Below are 25978 nucleotides of genomic sequence, written 5' to 3'. Positions count from 1 at the left end.
TGCCATGATGCCTGGCTTTCCATCAAAAATTTAAAATTATATCTTTTTCTATTTTTTATGTGTGTGTGATGTGCATGTATGCATGTACATTTTGTGTATGTGTGTGCATGTGTGCATGTGTAGGTCCAGGGGTGGTATGGAAAGTGTCCTTAGTTGCTCTTTCATCTGATTCATTGAGGCAGGATCTCAGCTGAAGCCCTTGATATGACTATGGCCTTGCTAGCCAGTTTACTCTGGGGATCTCCTGTGTCCACTTTATGAAGCTGTACTTACAGGAAGGCCACAATACTCACCCAGTGTATAATTTATCATATCAACAAAGTAAAATATAGAAGTGATATGAGCATCTCACAAATGTAGAAAAGCATTTGTCAAAAGTTAATACTTATTTGTTCATCACAAAAAACCCAACAAACAATGAAACTTCTCAAATCAGCTAAAGGTACCTATGCAACTTTAATGGATAAAAATCAAACGTTTTCTCTTTTTAAAAAATATTTTTTATTTAATTTTAATTTATGTGCATTGGTGAGAGGGTGTCAGATCTTGGAGTTATATACAGTTCTGAGCCACCATGTGAGTGCTGGGAATTGAACTGCTGAGCCATCTCACCAGCCCCCAAATGCTTTCTCTTAAAAAAGATCAGAAACAAAGGGAGGACGCCTACTCACACCATTTCAACTTAATTCTGCCCTAGAATCCTTAGCTAATGCAACAGGACATGAAAAAGGCCATGCGGTGATGGCGCATGCCTTTAACCCCAGCCCTTGGGAGGCAGAGGCAGGCACATCTCTAAGTTTGAGGCCAGCCGGGTCTACAAAGCAAATCCAGGACAGCCAGGGCTACACAGAGAAACCCTGTCTCAAACCCCCCACCAACCCACCCCCCCCCCCCCCAAAAAAAAAGAAAAAGAAAAGGCTAAAAGAAAAAAGGAAGAAATAAAACATTTATGTTTGTAGAGAACGTGGTTGGGTGTCTAGAAGTCTAAGACGGCTACTGTCTTAGTCACTGTTCTATTGCTCTAACGAGTCACCATGGCCAAGGCAACCCTTATAAGAGACAGCATTTAATTGGGGGCTTGCTTACAGTTTGAGACGGTAGTCCATTTTCATCATGGCAGGAAGCAGTCAGGCATGGCACTGGGGCAGTGGCTGAGAGCTTTATATCATGAGCCACAGGCAGAGAGGGACCTGGCCTGGTATAGGTTATTGAAACCCCAAAGCCCACCCCAAGCAACACACCCACTGCAGCAAGGCCACACCTCCTCATCCTTCCAAACAGTTCCACTAACTGGGGACCAAACGTTCAAATAGATGAGTCTATGCGGGCTGTTATCACTCAAACTATCATATCTACCAAAAGTGCCACTAGAATAATTAAGGGTCCAGGTTCCAAGGTGTGCTGGTTAGTTTTTTTTTTTTTCCTCCCAACTTTTCACAAACCTATAGACATCTGAGAAAAGGGAACTTTAATTGAGAACATGTCGCCATCAGGGTAGCCTATAGGTAAGTCCATGGAGCATATTCTTTATTAGTAACTGATGTTGGTGGGCCAAGTCACTATAGGCAGTACCACCCACCCCTGGGCAGGTCCTGGGTTTATAAAAGCACATCGAGCAAGGCATGAAGAGCAAGCCAATAGACAGCCAATAGGCAGCACTCCTCCACGGTTTTTGCTTCAGCCCCTGCCTTGGCTTCCCTCAGTGATGAACTGTAACCTATAAGCTGAAATCAACCCTTTCCTCTCCACGTTTGTTTTGTTCAGTGCTTTATCAATACAACAAAAAGTAATTCTAATTCTCCTTTTAAAATATACTTTTAAAATGAATTCTTTTAGCATTTTATGTACACATATAATGTATTTTTATCATATTCACCCCCCACTCCTCCTTCTAACTCCTCCCATACTTTCCTCCTGTCCCCTCACACCCTCCAAAAGTTGTGTGGGGATTTTAGGGGGTGTTTGTTTGTTTGTTTGTTTGTTTGTTTTTCAAGTCAGGGTTTCTCTGTGTATCCTTGGCTGTCCTGGACTGGCTTTGTAGACCAGGCTGGCCTCGAACTCACATCAATCCGCCCGCCTCTGCCTCCCGAGCGCTGGGATTATAGGCGTGCACCATCATGCCCAGCTGCTTGTTTGTTTTTTTGATACAGGGTTTCTCTTCTCTGTGTAGTCCTGGGTATCCTGGAACTTGCTTTGTAGACCAGGCTGGCCTCAGACTCAAGAGACCCGCCTGCCTCTGCCTCCCGAGTACTGGGACTAAAGGCATGTGCCACCACCACTGCTTGGCTTTTTATTTCCTTTGGTTATGTGGGTTTTTTTTTTTGCTGTTGTTGTTGTTTTTTCTTAAAAAAAAAATGAACTTTTATTCCTATGCCATACCTAACAAAAACATCAGTTCAAAACTGATTAGAAACCTTGCAAAATCCTAAGAGAGAATTTAGACGAAAATCATGTTTTCAGTAGGCACAGACTTCTTAAGTATGCCGTAAGCAATGCAAAGCAAAGGGGCTGGGAGTGCAGCTCAACGGGTGGACAAATTTTTGTCATGAATGTGGCCCTGGGTTTGATTACCAGCTCTCATTTTATTTATGAATGAACATTTGAATAGGTTGGGCTTTATCAGAATGACAGCTTCTCTTACGAGTACTACCAAGAGAATAAAAACACTAATGTAATCTGGGACAAAATATCCACAAGATACATATGAGCAAATAAAGTCATACATGGGACACCTTTTAAAAAGCTTTCATAATTCAATTTTAAGAAGACAATCAGGGCTGGAGAGATAGATGGCTCAGCGGTTAAGAGCACTGCCTGTTCTTCCAAAGGACCCGGGTTCAATTCCCAGCAACCACATGGCAGCTCACGCCTGTCTGTAACTCTGACATTCTCACACCAACACACATAAATTAAAATTAAATAAAAAATATTAAAAAAAAAAGAAGACAATCAACGAAGTTAAAGAGGAGTAACAGATCTGAGCTGATAGCTCAAGAAAACAAAAAAGGAAAACACACTTAGTATCTTTGGTCAATAAGAAAACTGGGATTGAAAACACAGTGAGGCAATACTTTGTGTTTACCAGAACGGGTAAAATGTCAAAAACGTCAAGAGGGCAGGCTGGTGATGACGTGAAACAGAATACTGTCTACATTTTCAATAGGAACGTAAAGTGATTCTACAGCTTTGAAAATAATTTTACTTTCTTATAAAGTTAAATGCACACTTCTCGTGTAAGCAGGCAATCCTGCTTTTGTTGTTGTTGTTGTTGATTTTTGTGAGCGAGGTTCAGGTAGCACAGGCTGGCCTGGAACTTGCTATGTGATTAAGAATACGTTTCAACCCCTGATTCTCCTGCCTTTATCTCCCAAGGGCTGGGATTACCAGCATGTGCCACCATGCTCAGCTGAAATCCTGCTTTTGTGTATTTATCAGAAATAAATAAATAAAATGACTTCATACACATGAGTGCATACACACACACACACACACACACACACACACACATGACTACATGGGTATCTGTACACAGGTGTCAATACCGCCTTAGTAAACAATAACCCCAAAGCGGGAAGAACTCAGCTGCTATTTATTAGCAGTGGAATGGATACACAGTCACTGTATTTCCACATGATGAAACAGTGCACAGGACTGTAAAGAACCAAGCTGCTGATACATACACACAGCACCGCAGATGCATTTTAAAATCACCGAACAAAGGACGGTGCACACAAACCAAGCACGTGCGATGAAATCCCACTTAGAGGAAATCCCAGAAGAGACAGGGCTGATTTATAATGGCCTACCAGTCATTGCCAGGAGCTGGAGATGAGGGGAATTGACTGCGAAGGGCTGGGAGGGGACTTCTGAAGGGTGCAGAGACGTACTACGAGTTTATTGTGGCAGTGGCTACACAGATGTGTAAAATTACGCAGCTCACTGAGCTGTACAATTTTAAGAGGCTAACTTTTAATATACATAAGTTATGCTTCAATAAAGCCAGTGAGTTTTAAAGGCAAAGCACATAACAGTCCATACTGGCTGTCCTCACTTTATATAGCACTATAGGACTTCAAATAAATATTAATTGGCGTGAGCTGAAACTGTAGAAATTAATCTTAATAATCAATGGAAAATGTATGATTGTTCTGTAACCTTGTAACACTTTTTGTTAAAATATTAACTCTTACTGGTTATAAATTTATATGGAAAGAAAAACCAGTAAAATGGATATTTATTTAATATGGTACAATATCTTAAAACTAGGGCAACTGAAAATGAGAAGGATATTTGCAATAAGGAATGATAATCTTTTCTAAAGCAAACTGATATATATATATATAATCGTATATGTATATATAATACACACACACACACACACACACACACACACACACACACACACACACATTCTTTCTGTGTTTGGATTAACTTCCAGCATTTATACACTTAGCTTTCAGTGTTGTGAGCTTTCTCTGAGAGTCCCTTTAATGTGAAGGCTTATACTGGTGGGACTTCCCCGGGAGCAGCTTCATCCTTCCTGTCACAGCTGCTTCCCTCATTCATATTTATACATTCAGCTTTACTGAGCTTTGGCTCTCTCTCTCTCTCTCTCTCTCTCTCTCTCTCTCTCTCTCTCTCTCTCTCTCCTCTCTCTCTCTCTCTCCTCTCTCTTTCTCTCTCCTCTCTCTCCTCTCTCTTTCTCCTCTCTCTCTCTCTCCCCCCCCCCGTGTGTGTGTGTGTGTGTGTTTGCACACATCTGGGCGTCTGTGCACTCTTGGAAGGCAGAGAATGTCGGGTCTCTTGTTCTGTAACTCTCTGCCTTGCTCCACTGAGGTAGACCTTCTTCCTGACTCTAGGGTTATGCTGGTGGCTGGAAAGTTCCAGTGATTCTCCTGCATGATCTTTCCCCCAAACACTGGAATTATGACCACTTGAATGTCCACGCCAGTTACTTGGGTCCTCTCTTAGCCACGGAGCCACCTCTCCACCCTGAGATTTTAACACAGATGCATGCCTGGCCATTTGATTCATCCCATGCGTCTTCTGCACAGGAAACAGTAATGCCCCAGCACCAGTTGTCATCACAACAGGGTTCCCGCCAACACTGTGTCTGGAGACACGCGAAGCTGGCGTGACAACATTCCCGCAGCCAGTTCCCTCCTCTAGAACTGCATTTGCATTCAGCTCCAGTTTCACTGAAAGCACCATCACTTTTCTTTATTAAGTAACTCCCTTTACCCAACACTGTAAAAGCTCTATGTGGGGTCCTGGGGCTGGAGAGATGGCTCAGTGCTTTAGAGGACTGACTGCTTTTCCAGAAAACAAGGGTTTGATTTTCACCACCTACATGGCAGATAATTCCAGCCCCAGGAGGTCCAGTGCCATTTTATGGCCACCGTGGGCACTGCGCGCCTATAGTGCATTCAGGTACATACTCATAAACATGAAAAATAAAATCTTTCAAAAGTTAATACTATGTGGCTTTGTCATCAGGAGACAAAGAGGCTCCACACTTAGATACTCTGTTGCCTGTGCACATATTAATTAACATGCACACTGACCAATAACTGGCAGATGTTGGAAGAAACCATGTAACTGGTCACAACCACTTAGCTCATCTGTTATCTATAAAGTGGTGTGTGCAATGAAGGGCTACCAACACAGTTAGTGCTTTATGCAGTTTCTCATGGCTAATATATCTCTGAACTAATTTTAGGAAGTTGTTGTTATTTAAACTGTAGTAAGTTTTTTTTTTTATTACTTCAAAGCCAGAACTGTGTCTCTGTTCAAGCAGAGGAAGCAAAAACTGTAAACATATGTGGGTGTTTTTTTTTTTTTAAAGAGAAACACAGGAAGGTAAATCAGAAATGAATGTAATCATCTACAGTGTGCGGTACAAATGAGGCAGAAGGCACAAGGAAGAAGCTATAATTTCCTGAGAACTCTTTTTTTTTTTTTTTTAGAGATTTATTTTTATTTTTAGTGTTTGCTTGAATGTCTGTACATCACATGTGTGCATGTGCCCATGGAGGCTAGAAGAAGGTATCAGATACCCTGGGAGTCTTGTGAGCACTATGTGGGGGCTGAGAATTGAATTCCTGCCTTCTGGAGGAGCAGCCAGTGCTCTTAACTGCTGAGCCACCTCTTCAGCCTCCATATTTTTATTGTCATGGTTGGACTTTAATTACATTAATATATATATATATATATATATATATATATATATATATATATATATATATAGTTTCTCTGTGTAGCCTTGGCTGTCCTAGACTCATTTTGTAGACTAGGCTGGCCTCAAACTCACAGAGATACATTTGCCTCTGCCTTCCTGAGTGTTGGGATTACAGGCATGCACCACTGTGCCCTGCTTATATTAATATTTTATTTATTCAAAAATACAAGTCAGGGCTGGGGATGTGGTTCAGTTGGCAGAGTGCCTGTCTAGTGCACAGGAAGCCCTCGTTTTTATCCCTAAGTGCTATACCTTCATAAAAGAGACAGGGACATTCAGATACAGGTAATATGGTCTACCTCATGACTGGAGGAGGCTAAGTTCAAGATGAGCCTGGGATATCTTTTTATATCTGAATCTAAGAAATTGTTCAAGAAAAAATGATGCTAACATGGCAAAGGGACACAGGAACCAGTTTTAAGAGGTTCTTATGGGCAAAGTCTAGAGCAATTATGCTGGGTGGTGGCAGCACATGACCTTAATCCCAGCACTTGGGAGGCCCAAGCAAGTACATCTCTGAGTTCAAGGCCAGCCTGGTCTACAGAGTGGGTTCCAGGACAGTTAGGGTTACACAGAGAAACCCCAATTCAAAAACAAAAACAAAACAACAGCAGCAGCAGCAACAACAACAAGAACTCCACCCCCCCAAAACAAAACAAATCTAGAGCAATTTGAGATCAAAATAAAAAACAGTAGCAATGGAACAATAATCTTACTGAAAAGACACACAGTCATACATGACTAAACAAAAGAGAAGGGGTGTCCCTTCTTACAATACAGACAACTGTAAGTGGACTGAAAACCATCTCTCCTGAGGGGTGTTCCTTCTTACAACACAGACAAGGACTGTAAGCACACTGAAAACCATCTCTCCTCAGTATGGGCAGGACCAAATGACTGTCTTTAATGATCTGAATATATTTACAGTAACACATGCCACTTTCACACTGGAGTCCATCACACTTTCCCTCTCTGGCTCCCTCCTTTACTTGTTTTGATGGAAGCTAGCTGTCCCACTGGAGCTGCTGCTTCACAGTCAGTCCACATACTAAGAAACTCAGACATATCTCCAGCTAACAGGAAGCAAGGAACCTGGGGCCTCTGTCCAACAAACTTCTGGAAACTGAAGTTTGTCCATAACAATGTAAGAACACTGCAGAGCGATGCCGTGATTGTAGCCTTGTTAAAACACGAGGCAGAGGCACCTGGCAAAGCAAACTTGGATTACCCTTACCCACCAAACTAATGAAACAGTAGATCTTGATAAGATGCTAAGCTTACACAGCCTGTGATGGGACAACGGATAACTAGTATACTACTACCCCAAGTACAAAGTTTAAATACAACCACAAGGAAACATTGGCAAATGCGAAGACATCTTGTTAAACAAATGGCTTGCACTCTTTAGAAACTTGGTGTCATATAACTAAAGGAGGGCAGAGGAGCTGTTTCAAACTAAAGTGGTCTAAAGACACACAATGACCAAATGTAACTATAATCCTGGACTCAAACAAACAAACAACAGACTATAAAAATAATGGGAAGGGTCTGGGAAGATGGCTTGGTGGATAAGTGCTTTCCTTTAAAAAATATTTGTGATTTTAATTGATCTGCCCTCGTGTATCTCTCTCTCTCTCTCTCTCTCTCTTCCTTCCCCTCTCTCTCCCTTTCTCTCTCTCTCTCTCCCTCTCTCTCTCTCTCTCTCTCCCCTCTCTCTCTCTCCCTCCCTCTCCCCCCCCTCGTGTGTGTGTGTGTGTGTGTGTGTGTGTGTGTGTGTGTGTGTGTGTGCGCTCAGAAGCTAGGCAGGGTCTCTCATTCCTACTCCTGCATAGTGTACTCCAGGCTAGTTGGCCCCAGGAGCTTCCAGCTGATTCTCTGTTGCCACCTCCCATCTCACTAGAAGACTGCTGGGGTTGCAGGTGTGGTCTCTGTATCTTGATTTTAATGTGGGTACTAAGGATTGTGTGCCACAAGTGCTTTCACCTGCTGCACCACCCACCTACCCCCAGTAAACTAGTCTCTGCCCCTGGACCCCCATCACCCGAGAGGCTTATAACCCTACCCTCTGTGTGCAGAGATAGGAAATGTTGGCGGCTTGCTGGCTATCCAGTCTAGTCAGAAATGGTGAGCTCCAGGGTCCAGTGAGAGAGTCTCAAGAAACAAGGTGGGTGCTAGAGAGATGGTTCAGAGGTTAGGAGCACTAACTGATCTTCCAGAGGTCCTGGGCTAGATTCCCAGCAACCATATGGTGGCTCACAACCATCTATAATATGATCTGATCTCCTCTTCTGACATGTATGTATTCATGCAAAAAGAGCACTCATATACATCAAATAAATAAATAAATAATTCTTAAAAAAAAAAAAAAAAGAAACAAGGTGGAAAATGAGTAAGGAACACACTCTCCCCAACATGTAGGCACTTGCCATGTTGTAAGCATACCCCCAAACATACAAATATGCCACACATATACTAAAAATAAATAAATATTGGGTTGGAGAGATGGCTCAGCAATTAAGAGCATTTGTTGCTCTTCCAGAGGACCCATTCAGTTCCCAGCACCCACATGGCCACTCACAACTGTCTGTGACTTCAGTTCCAGGGGATCCAGCACCTTTGTCTGACATCGCTGGGCACCAGGCAGGCACGTGACACACATACATACATGCAGGCAAAACTCATAAAATAAAATAAGCCTAAGGTAATAAAAGTGAGTAATAAATAAATAGTGGTAAAAATTCAGGGTAGGTTGTAGATGAGGTGGCAGTCATATTGTATCAATGTCATTTTCTGACTTTTATCACTGAAAAGAGATAGTTAAAAGGAATGCCTCTGCTCTTAGGAAATACACAATAAAATACTTAGAAATAACAAGGCACAATGTCTACAGTCTACTTTCAAAATGCTCATAAAGTGGTGTACATATAGACACATGCATATATATAAGCACACACACATACAAACATGTGCCTACACATATATCACATATATGTCTCTATATATCCCATCTATATCTATATCTATATAGAGAGAGTTGGCCTTCTGTATCTGTGAGGTTCTCCATCAACTGTTAATCAAAAAGTATTTTTAAATAATGATATAGCTCAGTTCATAGAATGCTTGCCTAATGCCTTAGTTTTAGTTCTGTTGCTGTGACAGAGCATCCTGACAGTGTGAATTAGAGGGAAAAGGTTCTGCTAGCTCACAAGTCCATCATAGGAGGGACTTCACTGCAGGAGGAGTTTGGGATCACTGGTAACCGTTCACCCACGGCCACGGGCTGAGAGCGGCGATCATCTCACTTTCTCTTAACGTCATTCAGGGTTCTCTACGTAGGGAATACACCTACCCTAGATGGAGGGTTCTTAGCGCCTAAATTAACATAATCAAGGTAATTTCCCACAGACGCGTGCACAGGATGACCTGATCTAGTCAATCTTAATGAAGACTCTCTAGAATTGAGTCTAGATTTGTCAACTTGACAGTTAAAAATTAACCCTCACACCTAGCACACAAAAAGCCATGGGTTTGATCCCGGTACCACATAAGCCAGGAATGGGTAGCTCATGTTTCTAATCTCATCAGCTGGGAGGTGGAGACAGAAGGATGATCCGAAGTTCAGTCATGCCAGCCTGACTATATGATACTGGAAGAAGGGAGGGTGGGTGAGAGAGAGACAGAGACAGAGAGAATATACGAATATTGGAGTAGAACAACTCAGTAGCATAGGACTTGCCTAGTATACTTGAGGCCTTGGGTTCAATTCCCACCAAACTCTCTCTCTCTCTCTCTCTCTCTCTCTCTCTCTCTCTCTCTCTCTCTCTCTCTCTCTCTCTCTCTCTCTCTCTCATGTTTTGAGGCAAGGTTTCATTTAGCCCAGGCTGCCCTTGAAATCTTTGTGTAGCCAAGGACGGGCTTGAGTTCTTGATCATCCTGCCTCTACTCCCCAAATGCTGAAATTACAAGCATGACCCACCCTCATATGGTTTATATGGTGGGGGAATCAATACATGGGTTCCTGTCAAATAGTGAAAATAGAAAAATTATTAGCTGGACATAGAAGTACATCTCCACAATCCCAGCATTTGGGAGTTATAGGCAGGCAGATGAAGAGTTGAAGGTCAGCCTTAGTTAAATTTAGAGTTTGAGGCCAGTCTGTGGTATATGGGACCCTGTCTCACAAACAAACAAACAAACAAACATATAAAATTATATGGATCAGCAAAATGGCTCAGTAGATAAAGGGGCTTGTCACCCAACCTGGTGACCTGAGTTTGATTTCCAGAACAAGTTTGATTCCCAGAATGCACATATAGGAAGGAGAGAAGTAACTCCTGAAAGATGTCCTCTGTCTTCCACACATGTACTATGGCATACACATATGCACGCATGTGTGACACACATACACACACACACACACACACGCAAATTATTTTAGTTACTAAAGATAAGAACAGGGTATACAGCTCAATGAAAAAGCACTAACTTAACATATACAAGGCCCTGGATTTTATTCTTAGCATTAGTAAATAAATATTAATATCAAGCTGTATGACAGTATATAATATATATATAATAAAATGATCTCATTTGAACAAAACCCCCATATACTCTTGCATACACATAGGCCATGTTTCTAAATGTACATAGCTAGATATTAACGGTAATGCTCTCTTGAGGGGACTCTGAGGCTGGGAAACAGAATCTGGTATTTTATTTCCATAAATCTGTTTTAAAAATTGAATTGTAAATTACATAGACTCAAAATGCAAGAATATTAGGTTCAATGAGTTTTAGAAAATACACTCATTCCCTTCTCTATCAAGATATAGAATATTTCTATCATTTGAGGGAAGAAAAGTTATACACTATTTCTTGAGATAGGGTCTCTCTACATAGCCCTGGCTGTCCTAGATCTTACTCTGTGGACCAGGTTGGCTTTGAACTCACAGACATCCTCCTGACTTTGACTCCTGAGGGCTGGGATTAAAGGCATGTGCCACCACACCTGGCCTTAAATCATTAGTATTATTGATGTCCACTTTAAAATGTCGAGGACTCTCTGCATGTTTAATATTAAAGCTCAATGATTTCTGTGTGACTGATAAACACCCTGTGGCCGATGCATTCCTCCTAAGTCATGCCATTTGTAAGTCAAAAGCAGGTGATAAGGAAAAACAGATTAAGCACACCTGTAGTCCCAGCACTCAGGGAGGCAAGAGGCAGGTGGATCTCTGTGAGTTCTAGGCCAGCTTGTTCTACAAAGTGAGTCCAGGTCAACGAAGGCTACACAGAGAAAGCAGATTAAAAGTTTCCACAAAGTGCCCTCTTACTCTCTACTCTCTCTCTTACTTTTCCTGCCTCTGTCTCTCTGGGGTGCCCCTCCCCCCTTTCCTTCTCTCCCCATGCTCATCTAATAAACTCCTCTACAACATAAAAAATTTCCACAGAGAGCTGTACTTCAGTAGTAGACTGTTTTCCTGGAGTATGCGAAACCCTGAATCTGAGTGCAGCACCTAGCAGACAATTAATGGAGAGGATGCAGTCAGGTGTGGGGAAAAACAAACAACAGTTAAAAAAAAAGTCAAAGGTCTGGTCACGGTGATGCCCCTTTGTAATCTCAGCACCTATAAAGTGAAGGCAGAAGGATAATAAATTTAAGGCCAGCATGGACATAGCAAGATCCTTTTACCCATTCTATTTATTTAACCAAAATTAGATCAGTCAAATAAGTTATAGTCTAAGCAGAATACTAAAGGCAGAAAAAAACCTGAATGCCAGGACTAGTCTGAAAAGTAGACATTATATATTAGACACAGTTTTGTGTAGAGAGATACAGGGTACTTCTTTTGGTCTTATAAACTAAGAAGAAAAATATGTTGAAGAAAAAAAAATCTTCCAATGACAAATATGCATTTTAGAAAGAAAAAATAAAGTGTATACATGTTGAAGAAAAAAAAAAAAAAAAAAAAAAGAAGAAAAAAAAAAAATAAATCTGGCATAGGTCAGCTAGGAAACCCAAAGACATACCAGGGTAGGGGTACCAGGAAGCTTATTTTGCTCAACCATGTGAAGACCCACTACCTGAGCAGACAATAGAAAAAAATTATGTTAATTAATTAAATGGCGACCAAATGTCCAACCATACACTTAATACCTGCACTTGGCTGTTTCTCAGAATTTCAATATGGACATACTCTCAATTGTTCTTAAATCCATTCTTTATTCTTCTACATCTGACTATATGGCCCCCTTGTCCATCTAATTGCTCAATTTGGAAAACCTGACGAGGTGTTTGAATGAGAATGTCCCCCATAGGCTCATATATGTGACTGCTTGGTCCCCAGTTAGTGCACTTGTTTGGGGAAGATTGGGAGGTTTAGCCTCACTGGAAGAGATGTGGCCTTGTTAAAGGAGCTGTGTCATTGGTGGGTGGGCTTTGAGGTTTCAAAAGCCCACACCAGGACTAGTGTATTCTTCTGCCTTCTGCCTCTGGCAGATCAGGATTATGTAAGCTCTCAGCTACTTCTCCATGCCTGCCTGCCACCACGACCACTGCCGAGATGGTCATGTACTAACTCACTGAAACTGTAAGCAGGCCCCCAAGTAAATATTTTCTCTTATAAGTTATTTAGACATGGTGTCTCATCACAGCAATAGGATAGTGACTAAGATGCCTAAGAAGCACTCTAAGTCCTTTCATTCATTGTCTATATTGAGTAAAAAATATTTTATTGAGGACCCTACCACTAGCTAGCCAACAATATTTCAGACACTATAGAACACAATAAAACAATTCCTGTCCTGTGGAGTTCATAGCTACCTATTCCAATGTTGCCTTATTGAATCTACCTTGTAAACATACTTTATAAATATGTTCCCAATCCACTCTTAGAGAGACAGGGCTGGGGGGGAAGGGATTTCTGTGCAGCCCCGATTGTTCCGGAACTCACTCTGTAGGCCAGCCTGTCCTGGAACTCAGCGATCCCCCTGCATCGACCTCCCAGGCGCTGGGATTAAAGGTGTGTGCCACCACATCCAGTTCACTCATTTATTTTTTATATCCTCTGCATATCCATTTTCATACATGTGTGGGGTGCATGTGTGGAGTGTACGTGTATGTGTGTGTAGGCATGTATGTGTTATGGTGCCCGTGTGGAGATCAGAGGACAACTTTAGGGAGTCTGTTCTCAGTTTCCATCTTGTTTAGGCAGGTGTCCCTTTTGTTTTTGCTACTGCACTGTGTATTCCAGGCTAACTGACCCTCAGTCTTCCAGGCTGTTCTCTCTCTCTCTCTCTCTCTCTGCCTCCTCTAATCTCACTGTAGGAGTGCTGGGGCTGCAGATGCAGTCTACTGAGTCTGGCCTTTTAAGTTAATTCAGGGGTTTGAACTTGGGTCCTCGCATTTGTTTGGCTAGGGTTTTTACTCCTGAACCATCTCCCTGGCTTTCCAGCACTATTTACTAGTAACATTGCTAGAGTTCCCTATGGTACTCCCAGTGTCTACTTACGACCCTAGTAGATCACATCTCCACACGAGAGCCAGAATAATACTTATATTTTGAATCAAATTCTGTCATTGTCTTATTTAAAAACTATGTAACAACATCCAAATACAAAAGAACTTAGCACAAAATTCAGAATCTTCAGTAAGATATACAAGGCTCTGTCCTCTTGCCAGTCTCACTTCATGTTCTGTTTCCAGCATCCCTGACTCTTTTCATGGGCATGAGTCACACGGCTCTTCTGGTATTAGGACCCTGATACATGCTAGTCCTTGTGCTTGGCAATTTCTCTTGCCATTCTCCTTGTCGCCTCAGTAAGTCCTACTAATCCTCCAGACCACACTCTAGATCATTCTTGAATCCTCCCTTGATCTTGAGAATAGGTCTGGCTTCATTACAAGATTACTGTTTTTGTATTTATACTCGATGGCATCCATCACACCTGTAAAGTCCTTGTAAAACTATGGCATTCACTGAGGCGGGGATCATGTCATCTGCCTCCTGTCATCCTTGTCACTTAGGACAGGCTTTGCTAGTATTTGTGAGTCAATAAATATTTATAATATTAATTAATTAATAAACTATCCACCGCTAGACTTGGGCAGACACCAGTGTTTTCTGCTTCTGGGTGGGATCTATCAACCTGCACACTATAGGTAATGGAAGCCTAAATTCGTGTAGAGATAGTTTAGGCTTCCATAGTATAGTATAAGGATACAGTATTCTGCACAATTTGGTTTTGAATGCACATAAAATTTATGCATAGCATTACCAGGTGTGGTGGTACATCCTGTAATTCCAGAACTTGAGAGGACGATGCAGGAGAACACTAACTTCCTTAGTTCAAAGCCAGCTTGGCTGGAGTATACAGCAAATTCAAGGCCAACCTGGGCTACACGGTGAGACCATGCCTTAAAACATCTACCACAACAAAACTTGTAATTTTCTGTAAACTAGAAACAAGAAAAAAGAATATAAGTTAAGACAATACTAATTATGGTAACAAAAATCACATACTCGGACAGTTTAATGAAAGATATATAAGACTCCAAATCTTTTGTATTAGTAAAGAAATGGATACAACATAAGCATTCATCACCTGATGGATAAAGAAAATATGGTATATATACACAGTGGAATGCTATCCTCACAAAAGGATGAAATATTGTTATTTATGGCAACATGAATAGAATTGGAAATAATTATGTTAAGTGAAATAAGCTATAGACAAAAATACAAGCACCATATTATCTTTCTCGTATTTAGATCTAATGTAGTTGATCTCATAGGGTAGAATTGTGTCAGGCATGGTGGTACACACCTTCAATCCCAGCACTCTGAGAGACAGAGGAAGAGGATCTCACTGAGTTCAAGGTGAGGTTGGTCTATGTAGCAACTTCCGGACTAGTTAGGGATACAGTGAAATCCTGTCTCATAAAGGGGCTGGGGGTTGTATTTACTAAAGATTTGGAAGAATTGGGGTAAGATAGAGAAAGGCTCATCAATGAATGATAACTAAAATGTAGCTAGCCAGCAGCCAAAGTTCCATGGTGTTGTTCCACATTAGGGAAACAACAGCTAACAATAATGTAATGTTTCAAAAAGCTAGAAGGAAGAACTGAGGAAATTTTACAGAGAGAAAGGATGTTTGAGGAGGTAGATACAGTTGGCCTGATTTGAGTATTTTACAATGTGAATACAGCAAAAAACATGGTGTTAGATGCCAACTTTGGTACATTCAGGCCACACACATTGTTGATATGCTTGTCTTTTCTTGGTTGCCAATCTTTAGTAGATCCCACAGGTAGTTGCGAGCCACCATGTGGTTGCTGGGAATTGAACTCATGACCTCTGGAAGAGCAGCCAGTGCTCTTAACCTCTGAGCCATCTCTCCAGCCCCTCCAAGGTCTCTTTTGTCATAAATGTTTGTAGTGATTACTGGAGGAAGAAGATGTGGTGAGATGTACACACACACACACACACACACACACACACACACACACACGTGTCCTGGACCTCTCTTTGTAGACCAGGCTGGCCTTGAACTTACAGAGATCCGCCTGCCTCTGCCTCCTGAGTGCTGGGATTAAAGGTGTGCACCACCATGCTCAACTGAGGTTGCCTGCCTTCCCCTATCTCCAAAATCAGAATCTTGTGTTTTAAAAAGAGCAGTTTTTGTCTCGGGTTCAGAATCCCTGGAAAACCCTGCAAATAGACTTAAATTTCTCCTGGCACACTGTATTTATTATTTATAATTTCTTTCTGTCATCCTTTTGCCTGACTTGGAACTTGCTCTGTAGACTAGGCTGGCCTTGAACTCAGAGACCTGCCTGCTTCTGCCTCCCAAGTCCTGGGATTAAAGGCCACCACTGCCAGGCATATCATCTATAATTTCTTTCTCAGTGGTTCACTGGCCCATCAGTTCTTCTCTATCTGTCATTTCCAAAACTTTGAAATAATCTTTAAAGCACTTTGAAGGTCAGCGTGCTTAGTTTTCACTTTTCCCACTGTTGACATCAAGATCAAACCGGATATGAGTACTGCCAAGACATATATGATCTCTGCATTGTTGGTGGCTCTCAGCCTCAGCACTTAGGTGCCTAGCGGTACCTCTTCTTGAAGGCTGGCCCATGGCTTTGCCGAATGAGAGGGGGTTGTCACTGCAACTCCCACCAGGATCTGAGTGATGTCACTTTGCTGTTGGTCTCCACAATGGAAGACTGTTAGCAATAAAGGACGATAAGAGCTGGCTCACTCTGGCCTGGTGCTTCTAAGGTCCCTCTCTCCATTACCTGCCTTTCCTACTACAAAGGTAAGAACAGAGTAGTGCCCAAGGTGATGCTTTTTGTAAGAAATCACTCAATATTAGTATCCCCTTCTGGTTCTCTTGCACATCTCACTGTTGGCGGGTAAATCGAGAGCCAAGCTGTACAGGCACTATCATTCACAGTCCAGATACTTGTACTAATGCAGCAAATATTTAGCGCCCCTCCCCCACCGCCCCTCCCCTACCCGAGAAATAGGGCCTGTTTCTTTAAATAAGAATGGCCCCCAAAGGCGCATATATGTGAATGCTTGGTCATTGGGGAGTGGCAGCATTTGAGAGGGATTAGGAGGGGTGGGATTGCTGGAGTAGGTTGTGGTCTTACTGGAGTAAGTGGGCTTTGGGATATCAGAAGTTGAAGCCAGTCCCAGTGTCTCTCTCTTCCTGCTGCCTGTGGATCCAGATGTGTCTGCCTGCATGCCACCATGCTTCCCACCATGACAACAATGGGCTAAACCCTTGAACTGTAAGCCTATCCAAATTAAATGTTTCCTTCATAAAAGTTGTCATGATCATGGTGTCTCTTCACAGCAATAAAACACCAACTGAGACACAGTGGTTAGGATCTTGTTTAGTGTGCATGAGGCCCCAAGTTTACTCCCTAATGTGTGTGTGTGTGTGTGTGTGTGTGTGTGTGTGTGTGTGTGTTATATCTTAAACCCTGAAATTAGGCAATACTTATCCTCCCTTCCCCCTGCCATTTTGATGATTTCCCAAGCTTACTTTTAAAATCTAACATGGTTTTAGCTGAAAATATGAAAGTAGCTTCTAAGGGGCTTTTACAATATGGAAATTTTATGGAAATTTGGCAACTATCTTGGCCATTAGCTTTGTAAGGTAGGCCAGAAAGTTGTCTTTTATTATGGATTTTGCACTATGATTCTTTCCCAAGACATCACCTTTTCATCACTTAACTCATTTCGTTGACTGGTTCGCGGTGGAAACTACCGCATAACGCTTCAGAGACTTCGACACCTACAACATTATACCTGTCCTCACTGGTATTAAGCACTAGTGGTTTTATATGACTTCTCTACAAAAATTAATGGTGGCGCCAACTCCCTTTTATATATTTTTTGGATTCAATGGTCTCCCCCGTGACAATTTCTTCACCTTTTCTTGAACCGCACCCCTTCCCAGATGGTACCCAGAAATAGCTTTTATATACTTGCTGTTACCTTTGTCATAGCCCATCATTCACTATAATATATTAAGAATATTCCAACCCCTGGCTAGTGGTAGTTTTCCAATGAATATAGTTTTCCTAAGGTGAATCCACAATGTACCACTAAGGAGTAAATCTGTCACTTTCCGAAGAGACAGACTCATTTGTTCAATCAATATCTTTTCACAATTACGTATTTGTTTTTGTTGAACCTGGTATCTTGTATGCATTAAAAGTATATTTTTTTTCCTGCACCAAAATCATTCAGTTTATGACTGGAGTGTTTATAACAGTTGCATGTTATTGAGAAGGTGATAATTTACTCCTTGATCATTAGCCTTCCAATTCATGGAAAAAATGATCTTTGAACTAGTTCTAGCGAGACGTGTAGGCTGTGTCAGCTTTCATACCTCCCCCAAAAGAAAAGTGATAGAAGAATTTTTGCTGCCAGATTATACTGTAATTTTCAATATAACGACAGTGTCCCCCTCACTCTGAGACAGGGCTTCTCTGTGTAGTCCTGGCTGTCCTGAAATTTGCTCTATAGATCAGGCTAGACTCGAACTCATAGAGATCCTTTTGCCTCTGCCTCCCTGAGCGCTGAGATTAAAGGCATATGCTGTCACTGCCCAACTCAGAACTACAACTTTTTTGTTTGGTTTGGTTTGTTTTTTTAAGACAGGATTTCTCTGTGTAGCCTTGGCTGTCCTGGATTCGCTTCGTAGCCCAGGCTGGCCTCAAACTCATAGAGATCCACCTGCCTCTGCCTCCCTGAGTGCTGGGATTAAAGGTGTGCGACACCATGCCAATGTTTAAGGTACAGCTGAACCCTTTGATTCAGAGGTGGAATGAATGTTTACACACCTTCACATAGGAAGTCAAGTTTCTGACACGCTGTCATCACCAGAATGAGAGGAAATGTGACTGTGCAAACCTATTGCCAGTTACTATCTTAACTATCAACGACCCTCCATGATGATCCGCTGCTACAACTGGTGTCTGTATCTCCATCAGCTTCCGTTTTCATACAGCCAAAACAAAAAGCTCCAACTTTCAGTTTTCAGCCATTATTTTCCAGCTAAACCACTCAAGATTGTATTAGAGTGAACTCTTTTTTTGTTGTTATTGTTTTTTTGTTTGTTTGTTTTTTAGACAGGGTTTCTCTGCGTAGCCTTGGCTGTTCTGGACTCACTTTGCAGACCAGGCTGGCCTCGAACTCAAGAGCGAACTCGTTTAAAATACATCAGTTCCCTTTAATTGCAGCACCGGGGAAGCAGAGGCTGTGGGGTCATCACCAGGTTAAAATCACCCTCTGCTACAGAGTGAGTTTGAAGCCATTCTGATTTACACATCTGATTCCAGGCCAGCTAGGCTATGTAGTGAAATTCTGCCTTAAAATGCACATACATACATACATATAAACACACATACACACATACACATATACATCACACATACACACATACATGCACAACATTCCTTGGCTCCTTGTTTAGACTATACTATCCAGACAGACAAAAGCTAGAATTCACAAAATTGTCTCAAACAAAACAATTTTCTCCCTTGTCTTATGGCCTAAAATATAGTTTCTCAACTAAGAGTGTGCCTAGGCACAACAGATTTTTCTTTTAGAGGCACACTCTTACATAGCCCATGTTGGCCTTGAACTCATATATAAAAGAGGATGACTTTGATCTTGTTTCCATTTTACAATTGGTGAGATTACAGGCATATGCCATCACGCCGACTAAAACTTTAAAATGAACTAAAACCGTTTTGTTTTCAACCACAGATTGTTGTTTATATTATCTATGTCATCTGGAGAAAGATAGGTCATTATTACTTTCCCCAAAGAATTCTAGGAATGCTGTCATTGAAAGCATGTCTTTTTTCAGCCAACTACAAGATAAACAGCTATTATCAATTAATAGAGGTTATGAGCCAAACTATTTATATATTCTCCCAAGTCCTTATCACAATAGTTGAAATATTATCTTATTATCCCTATTTTGCTGAAGCCCCAAAGGTTAAAAAACACGCCAAAGCCGACCCAGTTAGGAAGTTATCTAGCTAAAAATTGCCCTAGTAGCACTGTAAGCTCAGCTATTCAGGAGGCAGAGGCAGGAAGGTGACGAGTTCAAGGTCAGTCTGGATGACTTAGCAATACTAGGTCTTAGAGTAAAAAATAGGAAACATACATTTGTATACATACATATCTATCTATCTATCTATCTATCTATCTATCTATCTATCTATCTCCAAGGAAATACGTCAGTGGAAGAGCATTTTCTAGTAAGTACAAAGCTCTAAATTCAATCCCTACCACCACCACCACCACCACAAATAAAACCCCTAGTGTGCACTATGATGCATCTGAGGGTACTTGGTATCATGGAATCTTAAAGCACCTTTTAAGGATTTGTGTGTATGTGTTTCACGTGAGGATTTTGATGGTGTGTGCTACATGAGTGCCTGGTGCCCATGGAGGTCAGAAGAGGGCATCTGATCCTCTGGAACTTGGGGTACTATGTAGGCATTCAGAGCCAAGTCTGAGTCCTCTGCAAGGGTCACCTCTCCAACCTCCACCCTCGGAGCTATTTAATGAACCAGCTCAAATTGGGACACAGTTATCGCTGATCCTGGGATGCTGTCTAAGATCAATAGTACTTATGACACAACACCCAATAATTTGTCTCTGAAACCAAGCTAATAAACAGAGATCAACATCCTTAGATCATGCTCATTTAAGTTTTAACATAATCGTTTTTCAATTGCCCCTTTCATTTAGCGTTGCCCACCACATGTGAACTATGCCGTAAACACTTTTTGAATTTTCACAAAAGAGGGCAATGCCCAGTTTTCCTTGGTAATAATTACAGAACACCATACTTAGCACATTCCATTTTACAGCTTAGTGTAAATACAAATTACATGTTATTTATTTATTTATGCAATACTAGGGACTGAAGCTAGCTAGAGCCTTGTGCGTGCAACACAGGAGTTTTCCCACTAAGCTACATTCCCTGCCCTCTCTGACTTTGTATTCTGAGATGGGGTCTCACTAAGATTGACCTTAAACTTTCTAACATCCCACTAGAGCCTCCTGGGTACCTGGGACTAGTATTATAGGCCCCTATTACTAGCCCTGACTAAAATTAATTTTTTTTATAAAGGCTTAACTATTTCCTTTAAAAAAATCATACAAGTAGAACCACTTAATCTATACTTCTTTATTTTATTTTATTTGTCTTGGTTGTCAAGACACGTAAGATGACATTTGAATCCTGCTTTATTTTGTTTTTTTTTAATTAATAAAAAAGAAAAAATATTTGTAATTACTATTTGTGAATTTCATGTGTGTATACAATGAAATACGACCACATCCACTGCAGGTTTCTTCCTTCCAGCTCTCTCTAGGTTCTTCTAACATGTCCCCTTCCAACTTCAAGACATTTTCTTTCTTCATGACATTCCTTATTCTTATTTTTTCCTTATTTTTAATGATTGACTGGGTGCAGTAGTGCTGCCTGTGTGTGCATAGGTGTGGACCCATTCACCGGAACAAGCCATTGGGGGTTGTTTTGTTTACCTTTTTGATTACCTTTCCTTCTCTAAGTTTCTCTAATCTCTTTTATAAATTTGGGTCCCAATTATTATGTTTTTAATAGATAGGCAACACATAAATGGAAAAAACAAGTTCTAAGGAAACACTTAGCGCCTACACTTTCCAGAAAAATTTCTGTGCTCAAAAAGGGGAAGATTGAGTGAAGGAGGACTATACGACTGGAAAGTTTCTTCAGAACAAAAAATATTGTTTAAAATATTTAAAATTTAGAGGTATTTCCTCAAGGAATTCTTCACTGTGTAAAAGTAACTCCTGCTTGTGCTACGCTGGCGGTGTCTGGATAGTTTATATATTATCGGTGCAGGCTGAAACGGATACTTTTACATTATTACTTATGTGTAACAGATGAAATGTCATTATGGTTCTTCCTCATTCCAACACATGAATTGTATATTTGAGAGATAGCTCAGAGGTTAAGAGCACTGATTGCTCTTCCAGAGGACCTGAGTTCAATTCCTAGAAACCACATGGTGGCTCACAGCTATCTATAATGTGATCTAATGCCCTCTTCTGGTGTGCAGATATACATGCAGGCAGAACACTGTATATCTAATAAATAAGTAAATCTTAAAGAAAAAATAAATAAATAAAATTCACCATACTGGAAATCAAACAATCTAAAAACATGAAGTTATTTACGCAAAGAAGTCTAAGTGCAGAGCTGAAGAGATGCACAGGAGTTTACGGTGTCTGCGGCGAATCATGACCACTGGGAGTTTGGATCTTAGGTACCATGAAACCAGCCATGGGTCCCACAAAGGACTGTCACCCCCGCCAGAGGTCAGAGACTGGAGGACTTCTGGGGCTTGCTTACTTCCATCCCTGGATCCAGGGAAAGATTTTGCCTCAGAAGAATAGGCAGAAAGTGGTAAGAATATCCAGTCCCCTTATCCAGCCTCTGCATGGGTACATACACTCATACAGACACAGTCACACATGTACAAATAACGTTTTAAAAGGAAAAAAATATATCCCTAATGACCAAAAATAGTACAATTTAAAAGACACTAAATGCATCATATGAATTTCCTGGCAGAGTCATATGCAATGAAAGGCCACTCTTTTGGGCCTAGGGATAGATAAAGTGTTTAACTTAGCATGCACTGATCTTGGCTCAATCCCCAGAGGTGGGTTGGGTAGAAGCCGCCGTACTTTCCATACTTTCCATTAACCTTTGTTTCTTCACTCTAGCAGATTTGTGTTCCCTCAGCCTTCACTGAGGATTGAATCCAGGGGCTCTTCTCCATACATGCTAGGCAAGTGCTCTACCACTGAGTTTTGAGCTACACTCACTGCTCCTGTATTCTTAACAGACAGACAGCGGGACACAAAGCTGCTTCATGACCAGAAAGAAAAATAATTAAAAGTGGAAACAGCATTATCGGTGATGAACCAAGCTACCAAATTATAGGTTGATATAGAGCAGAAATTGTTTTTATATCTTGTGACAATATTATGTTTATGTATCTTTTAAACCAAACAAGGTTGTAGTTGTTGTTGGCTGCCATGTGTGTACAAATTTGTTGACAACTGCTTTATCAATTCCCAATACCCACGAATCATCTATACTAGGATGATAGTTTGCTCCAATCTCAGAATGGACTCACCTGAATTAATGCATGGTTATCTTTAGAAAACACCGAATCACCCGATAACAAAAGAGGCTCGCTTTTCTCGCAGCTCTCCTGGCTGATGAGCGTGTCGGCATAGTTGGGCTGCGGGAAAATCAAATGACTCTTTCGGGAGCCCGCAGTGAGCGAGACCTCGTGCGAATAACTCTGCAAAAAAGCCTGCACTCCGTCTACGCCCACAAAGTGAGAGGCTGGAACGTCAGCCAATCCGGGTCCCGCAGCCTGGAGCAGGCGCAGTGAGTGCCAGCGCCGCAGTCTGAGAGCCAGCAGCACCAGAACAAAGACCAGGAAGACGCTGGAGACCGCCGCCACGGCCACCACCAGATAGAGAGTGAGCCCTGAGGTTTCGGAGGTGGAAGGAGACTCTAGGCTGTCCAGATCCGCCAGAACGTCGGGGATGCTGTCGGCGATCGCCACAGTGAGGGTGACAGTGGCGGAGAGCGGAGGCTGGCCGTGGTCCTGCACAGCCACTACAAGGTTCTGCTTGAGAGCATCTCTGTCCATCAGGGCCCGAGCGGTGCTTACCTCTCCCGTGTGCAGCCCCACCGAGAAGAGCCCTGGCTCGCTGGCCTTGAGCAGACGGTAGGACAGCCAGGCGTTCTGTCCTGAGTCTCGGTCTACCGCCACCACCTTCGTCACCAGATAGCCAGGCTCTGCTGAGCGGGGCGCTAACTCTACGCCAGTTGATCCATCTGTAGGGAGAGTAGGGTACAGGATTTCGGGGGCGTTGTCGTTCTGATCCAGTATAAACAGGCTCAGTGACACATTGCTGCTGAGCGGCGGGTCCCCACTGTCACGTGCCATCACTTGCAGCTGTAGGTCTCGGAACTGCTCATAGTCAAAGGAGTGCAGTGCATACAGGACACCAGTGTCCGAGTTGATGGAGACGTAAGAGGAGAGGGGTACGCCCTGATGGATGTCCTCAACTAGGGAATAAGTGACTTGGGCATTCTTGTCACTGTCAGGGTCGTGGGCGGTTACAGACGCGATGGAGGCCCCTCTGGGGTTGTTCTCCGGGATGTAGGCCCAGTAGGAGGCCCGAGGAAAAACGGGTGGGTTATCGTTGGTGTCTGCTATGTTCAGTGAGAGGTGAGTTTCGCTTGACAGGGGCGGACTTCCCCTGTCAGTGGCGGTCACTGTGATGTTGTAGCTAGGAACCTGTTCTCGGTCTAGGACTGTGTCTGTGACTAAACTATAGTAGTTTCCGTATGATTTCTCTAATTTAAAGGGCAGATTCTCTTGGATGGAACATATTACCCGTCCATTTTCTCCCGAGTCTTGGTCATTTACGTTTAAAAGGGCTATTAATGTCCCTCGGGGAGAATTTTCGGGAACAGAGTTGGTGAGAGACGTGATGGCTACTTCAGGGGTATTGTCGTTCACGTCCAGAACTGTGACCAGGACTTTGGCCCGTGCAGAATACCCCGCGTTATCTGTTGCTTGCACTTCCATCTCGTAAAAACCCGATTCCTCGTGGTCCAGCTCCGCTATTGTTGACATTGTCCCCAAATTACTGTCAAGCTTGAAAACTTTGGCCGCCTTGTCGTCCACATACCGGAAGGAATACGTCACTTCTGCATTGGCTCCTTCATCCGGGTCGGTGGCATTGACCCTGCAGCAGCTGAGCGCCCACATCCACGTTCTCCGGCACACTCACGCGGTACTCGGACCGAGCAAACACAGGTGCGTTGTCGTTCACATCCACAACCATGACGCGGATGCGCGCCGTGCCGCTGCGGACTGGGTCCCCCGCGTCGGAAGCGGTGAGGACCAGGAGGTGCATGGCCTTTTCCTCCCGGTCGACTGCGCGCTCAAGCACCAGTTCCGGGTATTTGTTACCATCAGCTCCGTTCTGCACCTCCAGCGAGAAGTGAGCATTTGGGCTGAGCTGGTAGGTTTGAAGAGAGTTTTTGCCGATATCTGGATCCCAAGCGTGGGGAAGAGGGAACCGCATTCCAGCGGCGGCGTTTTCACTCATTTTTATTTCTAATTCACTTTCACGGAAGTAGGGAGCGTTGTCGTTAATGTCCCTCACTTCTACTTCTACGCCGTATATTTTCCCTATGTTTTCCATCAAAATCTCTAGATTTAATTGACACTTGACGGACCCCATACACAGCTCCTCCCGGTCTATCCTCCCTGCTGTGACCAAGCTGCCGCTTCGCGGGTTCAGAGCGAAAAGTTGAGCCCTACCTCTGGAGACGATGCGGACCCCGCGCTCCGCCAGCTCGCGGGGCTCCAGGCCCAGGTCCTTGGAGATGTTGCCCACCCTAGATCCGTTCTCCAGCTCTTCCGGAACTGAATAGCGTATCTGGGTGGATCCGACCTCCCACAGCATCCCGAGGAGGACTCCCAGGAAGACCAGCCCTTTGCAGTCCTTGAGCCTTTGGGCGGGGATCATTGTCACTTGAGGATTACTTCCAATTCTGCCTTTGACCACTTGAACTAGAATCTGCTTTTTCAGGCTTTGGAATCCGACAGTTAGGAAGTGGGACTAGCTCCTCCCAGTTTCCTTGGAGAGGTATTTTGTCTCACTCTATCTGCATTGTGCTTTAGGCGCCTGCAAATCGAGCACAGCTTCGCTGCCTTTTCCTCCCTGCTTGGTGAACAGCGGCGCTCAGAGGCCGAACCAATTACTGCACAGTTGAGAACTCTGGGAGAGAATTTTTGGGTTGTGTATCATAAATAGCTCCACCTACCGTCGCAAGTGGAGATGGAAACAGAAAGACGCAACCACAACTGTAGTGGACAATTCAGTGAGCATTTCAGTTCCCTAATATTTTTCTTACAAATTCACTTCCTTGAATTATTTTTCCTAAAAAGACAGAAAATTTCATAGATTTCTTGAAATTTCTTAAAGGGAAGAACTGGTGTAAGAAATTGGAATTTAAATACTGAAAAAACAAAGTTTCGTGATAATACCGAAAGCAAAAATGAGAACTGTTATTGTGTGCATCATCAGATTCATATGTTGTTAGTCAACTGATGAA

The 25978-nt window shown here is 42.6% G+C and overlaps 1 protein-coding gene across 1 annotated transcript in view; it reads right to left on the bottom strand.

Annotated features, from left to right (window-relative positions):
* The window catches only part of LOC127204129 (protocadherin gamma-A12-like), a 76266-nt gene extending 50479 nt beyond the window's left edge, over positions 1–25787 (bottom strand). The window contains 2 exon segments of the mRNA XM_051163036.1: positions 22965–24599; positions 24601–25787. Of these exon segments, the coding sequence (XP_051018993.1) occupies positions 22965–24599; positions 24601–25389 (2424 nt within the window). The 5' untranslated portion in view covers positions 25390–25787.
* Between the last annotated feature and the right edge of the window lie 191 nt (positions 25788–25978).

The sequence above is a fragment of the Acomys russatus genome, chromosome 20, assembly GCF_903995435.1.
Source record: "Acomys russatus chromosome 20, mAcoRus1.1, whole genome shotgun sequence".
Taxonomy (NCBI): Eukaryota; Metazoa; Chordata; class Mammalia; order Rodentia; family Muridae; genus Acomys; species Acomys russatus.
The sequence above is the reverse complement of the archived record's forward strand: the minus strand, read 5'-3'. Positions and strand labels throughout refer to the sequence as shown.